Raw genomic sequence first — 18,343 nt, 5'->3', positions numbered from 1 at the left:
ACATAATTTGTAACACATGTCTGCTTTTTCAGTTAATATGTTGAAGGATACGGAGTTTACTAAAATGGTTATTGAACCAGATGTGCATGAGGCACACTTGCTTAGATCTATGCAACGTTAAAATTATTGTTCATGTTATTTAATGTTTTGGATTATTTAGTATTTGGTACTTAATATGTTTTGTTTTTTCATTTGTTTACCTTTTTTGTTGAAATTTTTAAAATGTTTTCCAGTTTAAGATAATAATCTTATCTATTACTGTCGTGATGTAGATTTAACTTTATGAACGAATGACATTATATAGGTAATTTTATTCAAAATCATGTGCTAACAATAATTATACTAATATTACTTCCAGTGAGAAATGAGTACGAACAATCTACAATCATGCAAAAGAAAAATGTTTTTACATGGCCATGGACGACAAAGTACTTCTATTGATGATCTTGGTCTTGACATTCTTGTGTATGAGATATTAATAAGGCTTCCTGCAAAGGGTGTGGGTCGGTCAAAGTGTGTATGCAAGAAGTGGTTATCTCTTCTATCGACACGTCATTTTGCTATGATGCATTGTCGTCACATATCTACATCCTATAACCAGAAATTTATAGCAATTGGTTCGCGCTTATGTTCTGTATTCCCCCTTTCGTGTGAAGATTCAGGTCCATTATTAAACTCCAGAATCTTACTTCCATTTGAAGCGTCTTGGAATAAAGTAAATATTCTAACAAGTTTTGAAGGATTGCTATGTGTTTGTTTTCGCAATACTGGCAAATTGGTTATTTGGAATCCATTAACTCATGCATTTAAAGAGGTGTCCAGCTCAAATAGTCGTGGTTTATATAAACCTAAGTCAGATGCAATTGGGTTGTATGTGGATAAGAAGGTTGATTACAAGCTTTTACACATAAAGCGTAGGCGTGGTAGAATGTGGGTTCATGTATATTCAAGTATGTTTGACTCGTGGCACAAAATCACTTTTGCAAATAAACTTCGTTGCTGGCGTGGAGAGCCTATTTGTTCTAATGGAACTTTTTGCAAAGGTGTTTTATATTTTTTGGTTAACTGTTTTATTGAGAATAAGGGTGTTATGTTGTTTGGCTTTGATGTGGAATCAGAGAGATTTAAGTTGAAAACCTTTCCAAGAATTCCACATGCTGACTATGATGGAAATTTAGTTGTTGTTCATAAAGAGCTTCATATGTTTGTTACTCATGGGCTTCCTAATTGGACGGTTGATTTGTGGAGGATGGAAGGTGAAAGTTGGGTGAAATTATGGGTTTTCCCTCGCATACAGCCTGTTATTTTATCATGCTCTATTACATATATTACAAGTACTGGCAGGTTTCTTGTCGTATCGAATGATGGAGTTGCTAATGAAATTGACACGACAAAGAAAGGGGATGATTGTTTCTTACATGTAGTTTGTTTTCACGGGTTACAAGGAGCAATATATACCGAGACTCTTACTTCACCAGATTTTTATTTCCATTAAGTATGGTTTTTTGTTTTGTTCATTTTAATGTTTCGTCGTTTGTTTAGTGACATTATAAATATGTTTTATCGTTTTGTTTATTATGTTCTATGAGTATTTATATTATTATGCCGTTAGGGTACCCGGCCTATGGACGGGTCCTCAACTAGTTCATATGGCTCAAGTTATTTTTGCGAAGAGATAAAAAGGACAAGTTTACTGTTTGTTATTTTATGCATCTTTGAGATGGTGTTTTCGCTAGAATGTCATGTTTCTAGCAAGGTTTGGCCATGTTATGTCATGTGTCAAATAAGATCAATGAGCGTTGTGCTCAATGGTGTATAACCGATAAATATCATGCGTTATTTAGTTGATTAGATCAAATTATTATATGTGTTATCGAATGTTGATTCTTAATTTTTTAGATTTCACTTCACACACTTGTTTATCGTAAAAATATATGTTGTTTAATGATGACGGGGGTAGCTCAAACCTTAATAAACTGATTAGAGACACAACAGCTTAAAAGGTTAAAAGGTTAAAAGGTTCGGAAATGTTCCAACGATCATGAACAGTAAAAAGGACAAGCACAGTGTCCTGTCACATCAACACCTAACGTGTGAAACCTCCTGCCCAGCTGCAACCAGACCATGTGGGAGAGCACACTCTTTTACCCGCAGGTCCAAACCCTTCAACCCCTAAATGGGTAAGTCCTCCACCGCAAGCATGGTTCACTAGTCCAGAGCTTCTCCTTTGGGAGATGCCTTTCCCTATAAAACATAAGTCAGGTCCAGCATTCAACACACTCCAGATCAGTTGTAATTTCACATGAACTTCTGATCTCTCTCTTCTCCCTCAAGAACTTGTTCATTACAAGTTCTCTTTTTCGCTCACAAAATACAACTTCCGCGATCACATTCTGGGCTGGAACCTTTTCAGCTTAGAATTAGCGAAGAACAATAACATTACTAGTGAACCTCTCTCTACGTTTTGCAAACGTGGAGGGACCCCACGACCTGCGTTAGGCTAATCGAACCCCTGAACCATTTTACCCAGAGATATCGCTACAGGCCTTGGTCTTGTATTTGTTGCATCAACAAGTTGGCGCCCACCGTGGGGCTACGCCGCTTACTTTATCTTAAAGACCAGTTGTGTAGCTCCATTTTCTATTTACATCATGTCTGAAAGCGAGTCTCTCGGTCAGGTAAATCAAGTGCCTAACAACACCGATTAAACACCAAATTCTGGTCGGATCTCACCGGTCAAATCTACATTTCTTTCTACTCCCGGAAGTACTCCACCGGGAACTATGTTCCCGGAATTCACTTCTTTTCAAACACCAACCCCAACTCAATCAGGGCTTGCATCTCCTCAAATCGGTGTAATGCGTACACCGAAACGCATAGATCTAACACCCGAGGGAGTAGCTAGAAATCTCTTACAACTGAGATTTCTTCTCAACTAGCATGTGAGCTTAGAAAGGGAAAAAAGGGTGAGAATAAGACTAAATTATGAGGAGTCTAAACCCTCATTATCACATGGCCCTCCATATCTTCCTTTTAGCAGCTCACGTTCAACCACATCTTACCTTGAAGCTGGTCCTAGTGTGACAGACCAACCACTCAAGCCTTTAAGCTTCTGGGAGGCCAAGTTCAACCGCTTTTTCCTTATTTACCTCCCAACCCGTTACAACCGGTGCACCTATGGGGCATAAAACCACTCTTGATCAATTATGGTAAGTTACCAACTTCAAGTGTTCTCCCTCCCATTGCTACTTCGTGAAAACAAGCCATGGCCACCCTGCTTTCGGCTCGTGGTAGGGTCATGAACACATCCATGGGAATGCCTTATACAGTAAGCCTTTAAGGCTTTAACCTTTTGACACAGATGATGACATCTTTCATGAGTACCATCAGAAAGCCTTTAAGGCTTTAACCTTATACCCTAGCTGATGACACGGATGATGGAAAAAATTTCCTTTGCAGCACGTGAAAAGTGGATGATGACACAGAAAGCCTTCAAGGCTTTGACCTTAATTTCATCAACCAAGTGCCAACCACTCACCAGGGTACCTCAAGCGGTTACCCAGCTTCAAGGGTAGTAGAAGACCTCTCAAAACCCTACAAGCCTAACAAACTTGTCTTGCTTCTCCCAACAAATCGTTGATTACAAGTTTCAAACCCAGATAAAGATGCCATCACGGTACTAAAGACTACCTCCAAATCTTCGCCGGGATTGCAAGAATTGAAAAATGACCCAACTCCGAATGTTGTCTCATGTTCATGCAAACCCTTGAAGGGTTTTCACGCATATGGTTCAATGACCTTCCTGGACGAAGCGTTCAGACCTTTGACGATCTTAGCAAAAGTTCCCTATAACAACAAAGGCATGTCAATGACGCCACGATAATCTTCCAGACCAAACAACGTGATGATGAACGTCTCAGAGACTTCATCGAAAGTTACAAGAAGAAAGATTTAAGTTACGCCAATGAAAAGATTAGGGTTGCAAGGTTCATGAATGCTAAATTCCAAATATTTCACAAGATACTTCAATAAATGTCTGCCCAAAACCCTTGAAGAAACAAGCCCACATTCGAGGAGAATAAGCTGAATATATATAAAAAATATAAAAAAATCTTAAATGGAGTTTCCATTATGGCTCTTATGACAAACGGTTCAAAGGTTCGGATTCCAGAAGGCCTGAAGGCCGGAACCCTCCAAGCCAAGAAAAAACCATAAACTTTACAGCCTTAACCAAGGCTACATAAGAGATCTTGGCAACCGAAGGGGTAAAACACAGCTTCTGCCCTCCTCAACATTTGCCAAAAAAACAAAAGATTGGAATAATCAAGCCAGTATTGTGAGTTTCACGAATAGAAAGGTCACCATACCAATAATTGCTTCCAACCCAAAAAGAGGACCGAAAAAGCCGTCAACTCCGAACTTGCTCACTTGGTTAAAGGGGTCAAGGACAAAATGGTTGAAGAATAAAAGTAGGAAGTGAACATGGTCGACCTTGAAAACAAAGCTTTAACCCTCTCAGCTGATGAAAAGCTTGAAACGCTTTAACCCTCTCAGCGACAATGAGTGTTCAAAGCTTCAACAGTCTGAATCCTCCAAAATCATGCTTGAGAAATGCTTTAACCCTCTCAGCTGATGAAAAGCTTGAAACACTTTAACCCTCTCAGCGACGATGAGCGTTCAAAGCTTCAACAGCCTGAATCCTCCATCGAAGGTATCACAGACATACCTACCAAGCCTTTAGGCCAAATAACCCCTAATGTTTGTTCAGCGAAAGAACAAAGGGACGGACCGAACAACTCACTTTTGCGGTGATCAATATCCCTTCCAACTATGATATCATCATAGGAAAGCCAGGGCAAGGTGTGTTCGGAATGGCAGTTGTAGTTGGTCAAGGCACTGTGAAGTTTCTCATTGAAAAAGGGACAACAACCCTTCAACCTGGCCAAAAAGCTTTTGTGGTTGAAGGGGAAAGCTCAAGAAAGGACAAAAACGATATACAAGGGTTGGACATAAGCCCAAAATATCCTCAACAGGGGATAAGGGTAAACACTAACCTTTACAATGAAACCCTCTCATACCTTGAAAAGTTGCTCTTGCACTATGTATTTGCTTGATGCCCCGAAGATATGACCGGCATCCCTCGTAGCATTGTTGAAACATGAGTTATGGATCCCACCTGATGTTAAGCCCATTATACAAAAGAAACGGAGTCAAGCCCCTAAAAGAAGCCTTGCATAATGCCAAAAGATGGAAAAGCTTATTCTAGCCGGAACCCTTCGAGAGGTCAAGTACCAATCATGGGTGGCCAATCCGGTAATAGTTTAAAAACCCGACAAGTCTTGGAGAATGTATATCGATTTTAAAGACTTGGACAAAGCATGCCCAAAGGATTGCTACCCGCTGCCCTAGATAGACCTCAAGGTTAACTCACTCACAAGCTTCCCGTTCTCGTGTTTTCTTAACACCTAAAAGGGTTACCATCAGATCCTAATGAAAGAAGAAGACGGATAAAAAAAACCGCATTACACACTGATAAAGGTATATTTGGCTACCAAAAAATGCCTTTTGTTTTAAGAAACGCAGGTGCCACTTATTAACGCCCGGTTGACAAAGCGTTTACCGAACAAACAGGCAAGAACATAGAAGCTTATGTTGAAGATTTGATAATCAAGAGCAAAACGGAATACCAAATGCTCAATCACATACAACAAAACCTTCCAAACCTCGAGAAAGATAAACATGAAAGCTTAATCCAGTCAAGTGCTTGTCTCTAGGGCACATCATGGGGAAACAAAGCATAAAAGCCAACCCTCAAAGGATGAGCTAACAAGAAAGACTTTCAATAGAAAGCTTACAGCTTTGAAGCGTTTTACCTCAAAAGGAAGCCTTCAACCAAATGAAGCAACACTTGGCTTCACTCCCAACCATTTCAGCTCCGGAAACAGGAGGAACGATCTCTGTCCACCTTTCGATCGCTGAAAAAACCATAAGTACGACTCTAATCATTGAACGAAATAAAGTTCAGATACCCATTGACTTTTTCAAAACTTCAAAATTAGCAGAAATCAAATATTCTTCTTCGAAAAAACTTGCTCTAGCCCTAGTCCAAACGGCTAGAGGGCTTCGAAGGTACTTTCAGTCACACCCGATACAAGTGGTCACTGACTAACCTATTAAGAATGTGCTTAAAAATCACCTATGTCCCGAAAAAAGTTGTTAAAGCCCAAGTCTCAGCTGACTTCATCATAGAAGTCCCTAAAAAGTTACAACGGAAGTCAATGCAGCCTCCACTCAACCTTCCGACCCCCATGCTTGGAAGCTTTTTACCGACAGAGCTTCCAGCATTGAAGGGTCAGGAGCAGGGCTAGTTCTAATTGATCCTAATGAATTGGAATTCACGTATGCACTTCATCTTGAATTTCAGACTATAAACAACGAAGCTGAGTATGAAGCATTGATTGCTAGGCTCAAGCTTACAAAAATATGGGTGTTAAAAGGCTTCAAGTCTTTTCACAGACTCGTTGCTTGTTTCAAACCAAATAAGTAACAACTACATAGCCAAAGAAATGGGGGTTCAAAAGCTTCAAGTCCTTACAGACTCTCTCAAGCTAAGACAATAACAGCTACATAGCAAAAGAACCCAACATGTATTAGTACCAAGAGAAATCAAAGGAATTGATGAACACATTTCAAACATTTTCCATCAAAAAAGTTCCAAGATCTCAAAACAAGAGAGCTGATGTAGTAAGCAAGCCTGCATCTCTTAGGTTTGCACATCTCACCAAGAAGATACTAGTTGAGGTATTAAAAATACCATCCATCCAAAAAACACGAGTTTCAAGATGTGATCACCGAAGAAGGGCCAAATTGGATGACTCCCATTGAAAAGTTCCCAAAAAACGGTGAATTACCTAATGACCAGACTAGGGCTGAAAAGGTTCGTATCAAGTCAAGGCAGTATGTGTTACAAGGATATATCCTTTACAAAAAAGGATACCTTGCACCACTACTTCGATGCGTTGGCCCAAAACAAAGCCAATATCTGATCAAAGAGGTTCACGGAGGGATATGTGGAGCTCATTGTAGCCCAAAATCGGTAGTGTCAAAGTTGATGAACCTCGAACACTTTTGGCCTTCCATGCATCGAGATACCTCCGAACAACTGCGAAAATGTGAAACTTGTCAGTTACATGCTCCGGTACCCAAAAGCCCCAAACATGACCCCGTTCCCATCTCCTTGGCTTGGCCATTTCACAAGTGGGGTATAGACATTGTTGGTCCATCCCCACTAACCAAATGAGGAGTCAAGCTCTTATTGGTAACCGTGAATTACTTCACCAAGTGACCAGAAGTAAAACCATTGGCAAAAATCTTAGGGAAACATGTCATTGATTTCGAAAGCATAATCTATCGTTTTGGGCTCCCAGGGGTACTAGTCATGGATAACTGGAAATAGTTTGCCGAGAAACCTTCTAGCTCCTGGTGCAAGGAGTTCAGAATAACTCAAGTATTCAGCTCGGTAGCTTACCCACAATCCAATGGCCAGGTTGATAGGATAAACCACAACATTGTTGAAGGGATTAAATCTCGATTAGGAAGATACGATAATAACTGGCTCGAATAGCTTACCAATGTGCTATTGGAAATTCAAACAACCGAGAAAACGAGCCACAAAGAAAATACCCTACAGCCTAGTGTTTGGATCAGAGGCTGTAATCCTAGTTGAAATCGGAGCAACAACACAAAGAATAATTAACATCGACCTCAAGCCAAATAAGAAAGAGACGATGTTAAATTTGAAATTCCTCGAAGAGGCTCGTGATTAAGCAGCCATACAAAAAGCAAGGTACAAGCAAAACATAGAATCATATACAATACACGGGTGAAGCATGAACGCTTCAAGCCTGAGGACCTTGTGCTTCGAAATAATGATGCCTACAAGAAAGAAAGCCAAGGAAAGCTTGGCCCTAAGTAGGAAGGGCCATACACTATCCTTAAAAGCCCACAAAGGGGGATCATACAAGCTGGCAGGTCCGCAAGGCAAAAAGCTTCCCCGCCACTGGAATGGCAAAAACCTTAAAAGGTTCCATGTTTAACCAAAACGTATTACAAATAGTTCCCAAAAGTTGTTCTATTCCCCTAGTAATCAAAATACTTTGAAGTGAATGAACAATGAATCAAAATTTGTCTTTTTATCCTATAATCAGGTTGAGAACCTAGCAAGAAACTCCATGGCAAGGGCCATGTATGGGGATGAGCTCCCAGGCCACATCGCTCAATAGGTTCAAGGGTTGAATGGACCTATATAAGGGGTGAGTTCCTAAATCAATACAACTCCATGAGACTCAGAGAAATCTTAAAAATCATGTCTCATAGACGGGTTTGAACAGCCTACACCAAATGTTCCTTAAGCCCCAACATTGGCTTACGAACCAAAAAGACTCTAAGTGAATGTCATACATAGGATAGAGGTTGTATCTTCTTGTTAAAAATATCATAAGGCTAAGTGACTGCAGCACTGAACCCTTTAAGGTATAAATAACATAAGATGCACCACCCAAAACAAAGACAAAAATACAAAACCAATGAAAACACAAGGGAATAAATAGAACAACATAGCAAGATAAGTTAAAGATAGCAAGTGCCATACTTGCCATCAAACATAAAACATTGTCCACAAGCCTTCAAGGCTTTAACCACCAAAGGACCTAAACGGTTCCCTTAAAACAAAAAGATGTCTAAGCAAACAACTCATAACATTGTTCGACAAGCTAAGAAGGCTATGAATTAAAGTTTCTTCTTCATTTGGCAGCATCAGAGATGATAGACTTTGTTGCGTCATCCTTATTCGAAACCCCATCATCTTGGGTGTTCTAAGCCTTCCTCTTTTTCCTCCCTATGATACCCGCTGTCTTGGAGGCTTCAAGGCTTGAACCCTTTGAGCCCTCACCACCTTCAGAACACGTTTCCTCACTATCTCCAAAGCAAGGACGTTTCTTCGAGAAGGACTTCAACACTTCATTACAAACAGCCTCATTAAGACCCTGGGGTTTTAGCTCCTGCAAGACAGGTAAAGATTTACCAAAACACTTGGAGACTTCACCCACATAAGGGTAAACCATATGCTCAATCTTAAAAATTATTCCCTTGAAGACTTTGAAGGCTTTGTGTTGAAAAAGAGAAGATTTTTTCTAAGGCTTCCTAGGTTCACAAATATTTATAACCAACAAACAAACCTTGGTGTCTCACATGAGCAAGAAGCTTGGTGTACACATCACCCAAGACTTTGTTGAAATCCGACGAATAGAGAAGATAGGTAACCACTTGCTGGAATCCATGCTCAATGAGCAGTTTATTATCACCAGTAGCCTGGGAAAGGGAAGCCTTTAACCCTTCCTTCTCCTCCAAGAAGGCTTCTTCTGAACATACAAGGCAGCCTTAAAGACCCTGACTTAAACCTTGTCAGCCTCCAAGCGTTTATCCAACTCAACCATATCAGTCTTATGAAAACTCCTCAAATCTTCAAACAGCAATGCTTTCTCCTCCTCAGCGTAGCCCTCAGCTTCTTTCAAAGTAACCACTAAAGCTTTCATCTCACCCCTCCTCACCGAAAAATACTTCATATTCTTGCATCCTTTGGCGAAATCAGGATACACCCTCAAGAAGCAAGGTTGCAAGCACCCATCAACATTTTCGAAATCATCAGTTCATCGTCCATAGATGAGCAAGAACATCAAACAGTATGAGGAGCAAAATGGGTAAGAACATCCACACAAATGGATGAAGACTTGAAGCTGTCACCAATTGTAACGCTCCAATCCAGCACATAAACCTCTTCTGGATTAACATTGGTGGAACCTTCACCACCCTTCCCGAAACCCTTCAAGCTCACAACCTTCTTACCCACTGCTTTACTCTCCTTAACAATCACCAAGGGCAACTCCTTGTATCTTTTTATTTTCCCTCAACCCTAACTTCCGAGTCGTCCGAATCCTCTATGTCATCACTCGGTTCCACTGGCTCAAAGGCCGATGGTAGTTCAACTCTCTTTAACATACGTCGGGTTAAACAACGAATAGAAGCTTTGGAAGCACCGACCTTAGTAAAGCCTTTGACATTGGGAACGTTCACATAGCCTGAACCCTCGAACCTATGTTCAGTGCCCCTAAAAACAACATCTTCGCCGGATGTAGCCTCGGCATCTCCAAACACAACATCAGATGTGACAGCACTCTTGATAAAGTCTAAGGCAAACATAACTGCAACAAATAAAATATAACATAAGCAGAAAATACAAAATATCATACCTTGATCATCTCTCACGAGCACAGGGTCACGATCCGGCTTGTCCCATAACTTGCTAACATCCACCAACACTAAAAGATGTTCGGGAAAGGGACAAAGCCTGGAAGGACACCCCCTAATAAACTTCAACAACCATCTATCTCATGTTTGAAAGGTTCAAGCTCATTCAAAACATCATAAGGATGCCTCCAAACAAGCCCGAAAGGAACAATGGACTCAGAAATCCAGAAAAGTCGGTCTTTCCAAGAACAAACGGTAGTAACCATAGACGAAATTAAACACACATCAACCTGAGATGTTTCAAAGGTAAAACAATCGCCGTTCTTGGTCAACCGTAAGAAACATCGAAACAACAACGATGGGCCATACCATATCACAAGACCTCAAAGTGTAAAACCCTAGCAAGACCTTAAGGGTGTAACTGACCAAACGACACACGATAATACTCTAAAACATTCAGAACAAAGATCGAAAACGGATGACGCAAGTTGGAAAACTCAGCAATAAAGAGCAATCGAACCAACGGGACATTAATCGATCGATTTGCCAAAACCCAGAGCCACCGGATTAAACTTTAGATCGATCCCCCATTCTTTACAAAAAGCCTCAACTTCCTCTTGAGAGAGACAAGTTGTATCCTTCAAGCCTTAAAGCTTTCAAGCCTTAAAACCTTGAAGCCTATCACATCTACTATCATTCTGAAATTCAAATCTCAAAACTCAAACACCTTAAAGCCTTGAAGCCTTTAAGCAATAAAAAATAATGTGTAAAAGTCAGAAGCATTTGAGCTTACATTCCAAACACCTCTGACTTGGGGGGCTGATGACGGGGGTAGCTCAAACCTTAATAAACTGATTAGAGACACAACAGCTTAAAAGGTTAAAAGGTTAAAAGGTTCGGAAATGTTCCAACGATCATGAACAGTAAAAAGGACAAGCACAGTGTCCTGTCACATCAACACCTAACATGTGAAACCTCCTGCCCAGCTGCAACCAGACCATGTGGGAGAGCACACTCTTTTACCCGCAGGTCCAAACCCTTCAACCCCTAAATGGGTAAGTCCTCCACTGCAAGCATGGTTCACTAGTCCAGAGCTTCTCCTTTGGGAGATGCCTTTCCCTATAAAACATAAGTCAGGTCCAGCATTCAACACACTCCAGATCAGTTGTAATTTCACATGAACTTCTGATCTCTCTCTTCTCCCTCAAGAACTTGTTCATTACAAGTTCTCTTTTTCGCTCACAAAATACAACTTCCGCGATCACATTCTGGGCTGGAACCTTTTCAGCTTAGAATTAGCGAAGAACAATAACATTACTAGTGAACCTCTCTCTACGTTTTGCAAACGTGGAGGGACCCCACGACCTGCGTTAGGCTAATCGAACCCCTGAACCATTTTACCCAGAGATATCGCTACAGGCCTTGGTCTTGTATTTGTTGCATCAACATTTAAAATATAACTAGTGTAATCATTTTAAAAAAAATAAGATCGATGAGTGTTGTGATCAATGGTGTATAATCGGTAAGTATCTTGCATTGTTTAGTTGCTTAGATCAAATTATTATATGTAATATCGAATTTTGATTCTTAATTTTTTATTTTCACTTTAATTTCGAATTTTGATTCTTAATTTTTTATATTCACTTCATACACTTGTTTATTGTAAAATAATATGTAGTTTAAAATATAACTAGTGTATTCATTTAAATATAAAGAAAATTTGTTTTTTTCTTGAGACATAACTGATAGCATTTGACATAAGAGATTTCAAACATCTCTAAATTTCTACAAAACAAACAATACACGTTTTTTTACAATCCATCGAACAAAACAGTAATTGACAATTTTTTTAACTGCAAATTTAGATCACTGACGGATCACTAGAGTATCATCGTGCCACCAACAAAACCACCTGATCATATCCATCTCCAATAGGCATAGTGCCTATACACCAATTCAGGATGAAACCCAATAAATATGAGAAAAAACATCTTTGTGAGAATCGAACTCATGACCTATTGGTCACAAAGTCTTATTCCACTCTCAAGATGTCAGTAGGCTATAAAGCCATGGACAGTACTTGACAATTAAGGGCAGAAATAAGTACTTTTAACGCTCTGCATTATTACCATATTTAGAGCACCTCCAACACTTCTACGCGAAGGTGATCCAAAATTTCAAACGGGCGTGTGCGTTGGAAGAGTGGTGTCCGAAAGTCCAAGTCCGAATTCACAAACCAAATTTCAAACGGTTCCAGGGTGGGCCTTGGCAAAAAAATTATGTTTTTCAAACTATCCTCCTATTTATTTATCCTGAATAAATAGAACTGGACAGCCAGATTTTGGGTATTTAACTTTGTAAATATTACTTGTAGGGTTAGGTTATAATACAAAGCCCAATTAAAATACAAAGTATAAGAAGGGTTCTTGACCCTTAGATAAGATAAAAACTCATTAGATGGTCATTTGTCCAAAAAATACTTTTCATCTTCCCCCGTTTCAAATCTTTCTTTCATTCTCAACCGCCTCGATTCTTCTTCCACAAGATTGTTCATCAAAATCTTCTCCACACTCGATTCTTTTTCAATCGTAGCGATTTCTCATGGATTCTTCAGCACAACCGCCTCAAAATATACTGATTAAGCATCACGGAACATCGATTTTACCTCGTCGTTCACCGAATAAAAGTTTATCTACACAACTAAGCGATCCAGTTTCTTCCGAGTTGACATTGCGTATTTCTGAAGTGGAAGAACAAGTTTCCAAACCGGAAATGAAAAAACAAGCTAAAAGGAATCAAAAAACCGGTACATTGTTTAATGTTTAGGGTTTTTACATGATTGTGTTTATTTTAGTTTAGTGATTTTATTATATAAAAGTTAATGATTGTTAAAATTACATAAACCATCCTTAAAACACAATGTCTAACTTTGATTGTGTTATGTACTGACCTAGTGTCACAACCCCCGACCACACCCTGGACGGGAGCTATGAACCAGTTACAGGTGGTATCGGTGTTTATAAATTTGCAGCGGAAAATATCATTAGGATCGGAGTTAGGAAATATTTCAAAGTTTGTAAAATACTAAAGTTTAATATCAAAGAAATGGGATAAAACCCATATTAGATTCAACTGTTTTTATAGGGATAAACCCTAATTGATAAAACATAAATTTCTTCTTTTATTTAGGTAATCATAGCCACTTTATTTAAGCCTTCAGTGCTCCATAGCGGGCTTCTATTACCTTCACAGTAAGTTACCTGAAACGTGTCTGAAAACATTTTATCAGCGAAAAATACTGGTGAGTTCATTCAATTTTATAAAAAAGACACATTGTTATATTTTACAGTATCAAGGGTGATTACATTGTTTATATCTATCAAGTACTCAATCAGTATTTGTCACACGATGGCAGTTCCGATGTGACGGTGGTCATATCACTCATTGGCTAACTTTCGTCCAATAGTAAAGATTATCAAGTAGTGTATACAAAACCCCACATACTGACAGTAATTTCAGATTACAAAAACTTAATCACTGTAAGTATAACTAAAAAACATTTAGGGTTCTACAATGCATTTAATAAAAAGAAAGAATGACTCACTTTGTAGACTTAGGGTTTTAACTTAAAGCTTCCTGTTGTTAATCCTAGGTTCCTAATAAAAATACAATGCAACACATGTCAGTGCAACAACCTAACTCAAACTTTAACGATACATCACAAGATTAAAACCCCAACTGTTGGGATTGAACCCTACCAGAGGAACAGATAATGAAAGCCAAAACCGGATCACAACAGTGGACTCACAATAAGCAGCAGTTTACTATAAGCTTTCCCCTTGACTGTGGCTCTAACATCTGCTATACTCCAAAGTACTGCTTTTATCAACATCTGCTGACCTACAACTGCTGTTCTATTCAAGGACTGATGAAGACTAAAAGCCCTGCTGTTCAATCTGTTGCCTTGAGTCAAGCACTGCTGATCATGACAAGTACTGCTGGGTTCACAGCAGCAGAATGATGCAACAACAGTTTTATTCATCTCATGTAATGTAATGCAATATCAGTAGTTAGCAAGGCTGTAGTTGTATAGATCAGTAGATAGAGTTTGTTAGGTTGTTAGATGTCACTTTCATGGTGACGTCAGCTGAGATGCTTCAGTGGTTTGGATTGTCTATAAATGTAACAGTACTCTGTACTCTTACACTTGATCGTTTTGAGTGAAGTTCTTCTCCTCAATTCAATCCTTTCATCTTGTACAACCAACCTTGGGGTATCAGGCTGAGGGGGAGTTTAGTTATGTAAGCATGCTTGTAATCTTTTGATTTTCATTGTAATCATTCAACTTAATGAGAAAGCATGTGTTTATCAAACTATTCTCTTCTTTGATTGTGTTTACAAAGTTTGTATCCATTTCCGCTGCACTTTACATTGTTTTATATTCATTGATTTGTCAAATTCTTACAAACAAGCACAATCATGACAACCTCCGATCCTAACAATTGGTATCAGAGCCCGGACAGTCAAATTCGATCTAACAATCAATTTAACATAAAAGTTCAGCTCAAAATTCATTGATACTAAGGTTGATTGTATTTAGTTGAAAAACAGAGCACCGAGAAATCATGTTCAAAATGATGAATCTGATACTCTGTAAAACAACCAAGATGTCATAAGATTCACAAATTTCAAAATAACAAGTGTTTTCATGCTCAAATCACTCATAGTTTTCAGATCTAACAACATGTCTGGCAACTATGTATGACTATCTTCATTCAAAATTGATTTCATCTGTTGTTATGAAATTTGTGATGATTTCATCATATTTTATACTAAAGTATGTACCTCAGATTAGCGAAACCTATGTTCATATAAACATTAGTGTTCTGCTAACATAGAAAGAGGGAAATAAAGCTTTAGTCAAAATTTCTTATATGCTAAAAGGCAGGTTGAGAATCCTCAAAAGGACCAAATCAACTTTGTCAAAACACTTTAAGAAAATAAGGGGTCAAAACAGTCCAAATCGTACGTAATGTGAGATTTGGTAATAAAACATGTACAAATGTGGCCAGATCTCTCAAAACATTACTTCAAAATGATTCTGGACTATGCTTTTTCAAAATGAAATCTCCCAGTGAGTATTTCTGTATTTATGAATGAGAAGGGTAAAAAGGGAAGAAGAAAATGAACAAAACTCCAAAGTGTGTTTATCTCAAAACTTTTGAAGCCAAAAGAAAAGGAGTATAAACATAAAACACTTATGAGTCCAAAGTTGGGTAAAACAATGGTAATCATGCAACTGCGTGCATTCATCAATAACAGGAATTGTTCAGGTAACAATGGCATCTCTAGTGATTGACCTTAAAAGAAGAATTTACAATCAATTGACAAGAAAATGACCCTAAACAATGGTCAAAATAACTTGAGAATGATATGATCATGTACTTACTTGAAAAGCTGTCAGATCCTTTTGATGTTATTTTCAAAACATCCTTTAACTTCTTTTTAAGGTGTTTTTCTCAAATAAAACCGGATATATTACTTCATTTTTTTTTCTGAATAATATATTTTGGACTTTTACTCATTTTTGATAGTAAAAGCTTCCTCACCAGTCAGGGTGTAATTTCCTCATTTTTGTGTGAAATTACTAACCCTAAATCTGATCAAAAGGAAATGGCACACATGTCAAGGTCATGTTAAGCTCAAGTTTGTTTGTCACCGATCAAAAATTGATTGCAAATTGATTTTGAACTACTGAGATACTCATGTTCTAATTCAAATAATTAGACACAAATTGAGTAGCCTTAGTAGAAAAGTCTTCATGATCTGGGATGCTGAACCACTGTCAGGAATAATGAACATGTGGCAAAGCCTTGAACAAAGATTTCTGAGATAACTGCTGGGAATTTAAACTTGAGAATTTACATCCAAAATGTAAATTGTTGAGTATAGCATTTCTGCAGAATAACAGATGTTGAACATGAGATTGTGTTTACACAAAATCAATACCCACATCTAAACAAGCAGATGCTAAAATTATTTGTCAAAAGTCAAAACACTGCTGCACAAACAGTTGTTCTACTAATGACCTTCATTATTGCTTTCTACCACTGTTGTACCTTAAATGCTGTTGTGCCTCAACATCTGCTCTCTAAAGTCTGTCCACTGCTGAAAGTCAACCCCTGCTCCTTGAAAATCTTGAAAAACACTGATGTTCAAAATCATTGTTCTATCCACTGATATACTATCCACTGATAGTAAAAATCATCCACTACCTCATTTTGTTACAGTTGTAACTACTGATGGTTGATCCATCAGTGGCTGTCAAAACAACTGTCCTCCATTATTTATTCTTTCATCAGGTGTTGACACGTGGTCAGCTTTTTAATCGTCAGATCGTTATAACCGCTGCCACATCAGCATTCACTTTTTCCCTAAAATAAAACCCTAATTAAACCCAAACAGGGGCTCACACTGTCGAATTGAATTCCAAAATTCTCTTCTCAAAGCAGTTTCCCACTCTTCTTCACAAAACCTTCTTCGATCTTCTTCATAAAAAATGACGAAATCAAAATCGAAGTCAAAATCAAAACCATCTTCTTCCTCCACTCCAACAGACGCCACTCAAATGGCCTCTGAAACCACAGAAATTTGTTACAAAGCCCCTCACAACTATGTGGGTATACTCACAAAACCCACAACCGACAACACCTTTGACACCATCATTGATATCCTATCTGCATCAAAGTATAAAACTTTGATAACAGCAGACGCTCCCATCTATCTAAAAACCCAGAGAGAGTTCTGGAACAATGCCACCCTTGAAAAACAAGGAGACACTGTCACAGCCATCAACTCCTCGATACAGGGTAAAAAGATTCAAATCTCTCCACAATCTATTTCTGAAGTCTTCAAACTCAATGATCTGGAAGGTAAAACCTCTTTTTTGAAAACTGAGTTGAAAAAGGATTTCATAAATAGGGGCTATGCAGAGCAACCAAAAAGGGATACCCTACAAAAAGGCTATTTCCCTTTTGCACCCAGATTTTTGTTTCACACTCTATTCATGTGTGTTTCTAATAAAACAACATCTTTTAATGAAATACCATCAAAAATTCAATGCCTGGGGTATGCAATTTTAAACAATGAAAATTTTAATTATTCCCAGGAAATATTTGATAATTTGGTAAAAAAACGTTGATATTCTGCTCTTTCCAAGATTTTTAAGCTACTATTTTGAACAAAAATTTGTAAAGGAAGATGCAGAATTGCCCAAACAAGGTGCTTCTTTTAAAATAAACTGTTTAACACCTGAAACATTCTCTAGAATGTTGGCACCAATAAAAACAAAAGCAGAGGTGCCTGAGCAGAATTTAGCAGATGAAACTGCTCCTCAGGTATCGGCTGCTGAGCCCACTACTCCAGGTGATCAAAGCAGCACACCCACTGTTTTGAAATCCACACCTGCCACCACAAAAAGAACCAAAAAGAAAACATCCAGAAAGCCCACCAAACCCAAACCAAAGGCACCTCTGGAAGATGAGATCCCAGAGTTAATGCCAGTGACAGCACAAAAGTCACCAATAACCACTGCTGCTACTTCCTTACAGCAGATGGAAGAAAGATCTCAACCCTTGCCTCAAACTCCTCCTGCATCCTCACAAAAGGATCAGGTTGTAAGCACAGGGACCCCACAATATGAAGCTCTGGACCCACTCGGATCCATCTTCCACAGTCCTAATCCCAAGGACATGTCTCTTTCAACCCCTTCACCCTCACCCTCCATATTACCACAATCCATGATACCTTTGTTGCATACAGTTGGTATTACTCAGACACAAACCAGATCCTCTCAAACACCTATCACTGAGAGTATACTCCCACAAGTGACTGGGTCTGATGTTGATATCTCTGTTATCCCAGCAACAACTGAGGAGGTTACACTGCAGGAATTACAAGTAATTCCTGTCAGTAGTTCAAGTGGAGCAGCCACTACAAATGTTGAACCCACTGGGTTGCATTTGGACAGTGGTTACAT

At 38.8% G+C, this 18,343-nt stretch overlaps 1 protein-coding gene across 1 annotated transcript; it reads left to right on the top strand.

Moving 5' to 3' along the window:
* Positions 1–400: 400 nt before the first annotated feature.
* Positions 401–1,495, top strand: LOC110876562 (F-box protein At3g08750). Its single transcript, XM_022124730.1, has one exon. The coding sequence runs from the start codon at positions 401–403 to the stop codon at positions 1,493–1,495; it is 1,095 nt and encodes a 364-aa protein (XP_021980422.1).
* The last annotated feature ends 16,848 nt before the right edge of the window (positions 1,496–18,343 follow it).

Source organism: Helianthus annuus, chromosome 9 (genome assembly GCF_002127325.2).
Source record: "Helianthus annuus cultivar XRQ/B chromosome 9, HanXRQr2.0-SUNRISE, whole genome shotgun sequence".
Lineage (NCBI taxonomy): Eukaryota > Viridiplantae > Streptophyta > Magnoliopsida > Asterales > Asteraceae > Helianthus > Helianthus annuus.
This window is presented reverse-complemented; position numbering and strand designations above follow the sequence as displayed.

Bases quoted from the DNA above. Each gene is read 5' to 3' on its own strand.
- LOC110876562 (XM_022124730.1), top strand. From the start codon at position 401: ATGTTTTTACATGGCCATGGACGACAAAGTACTTCTATTGATGATCTT.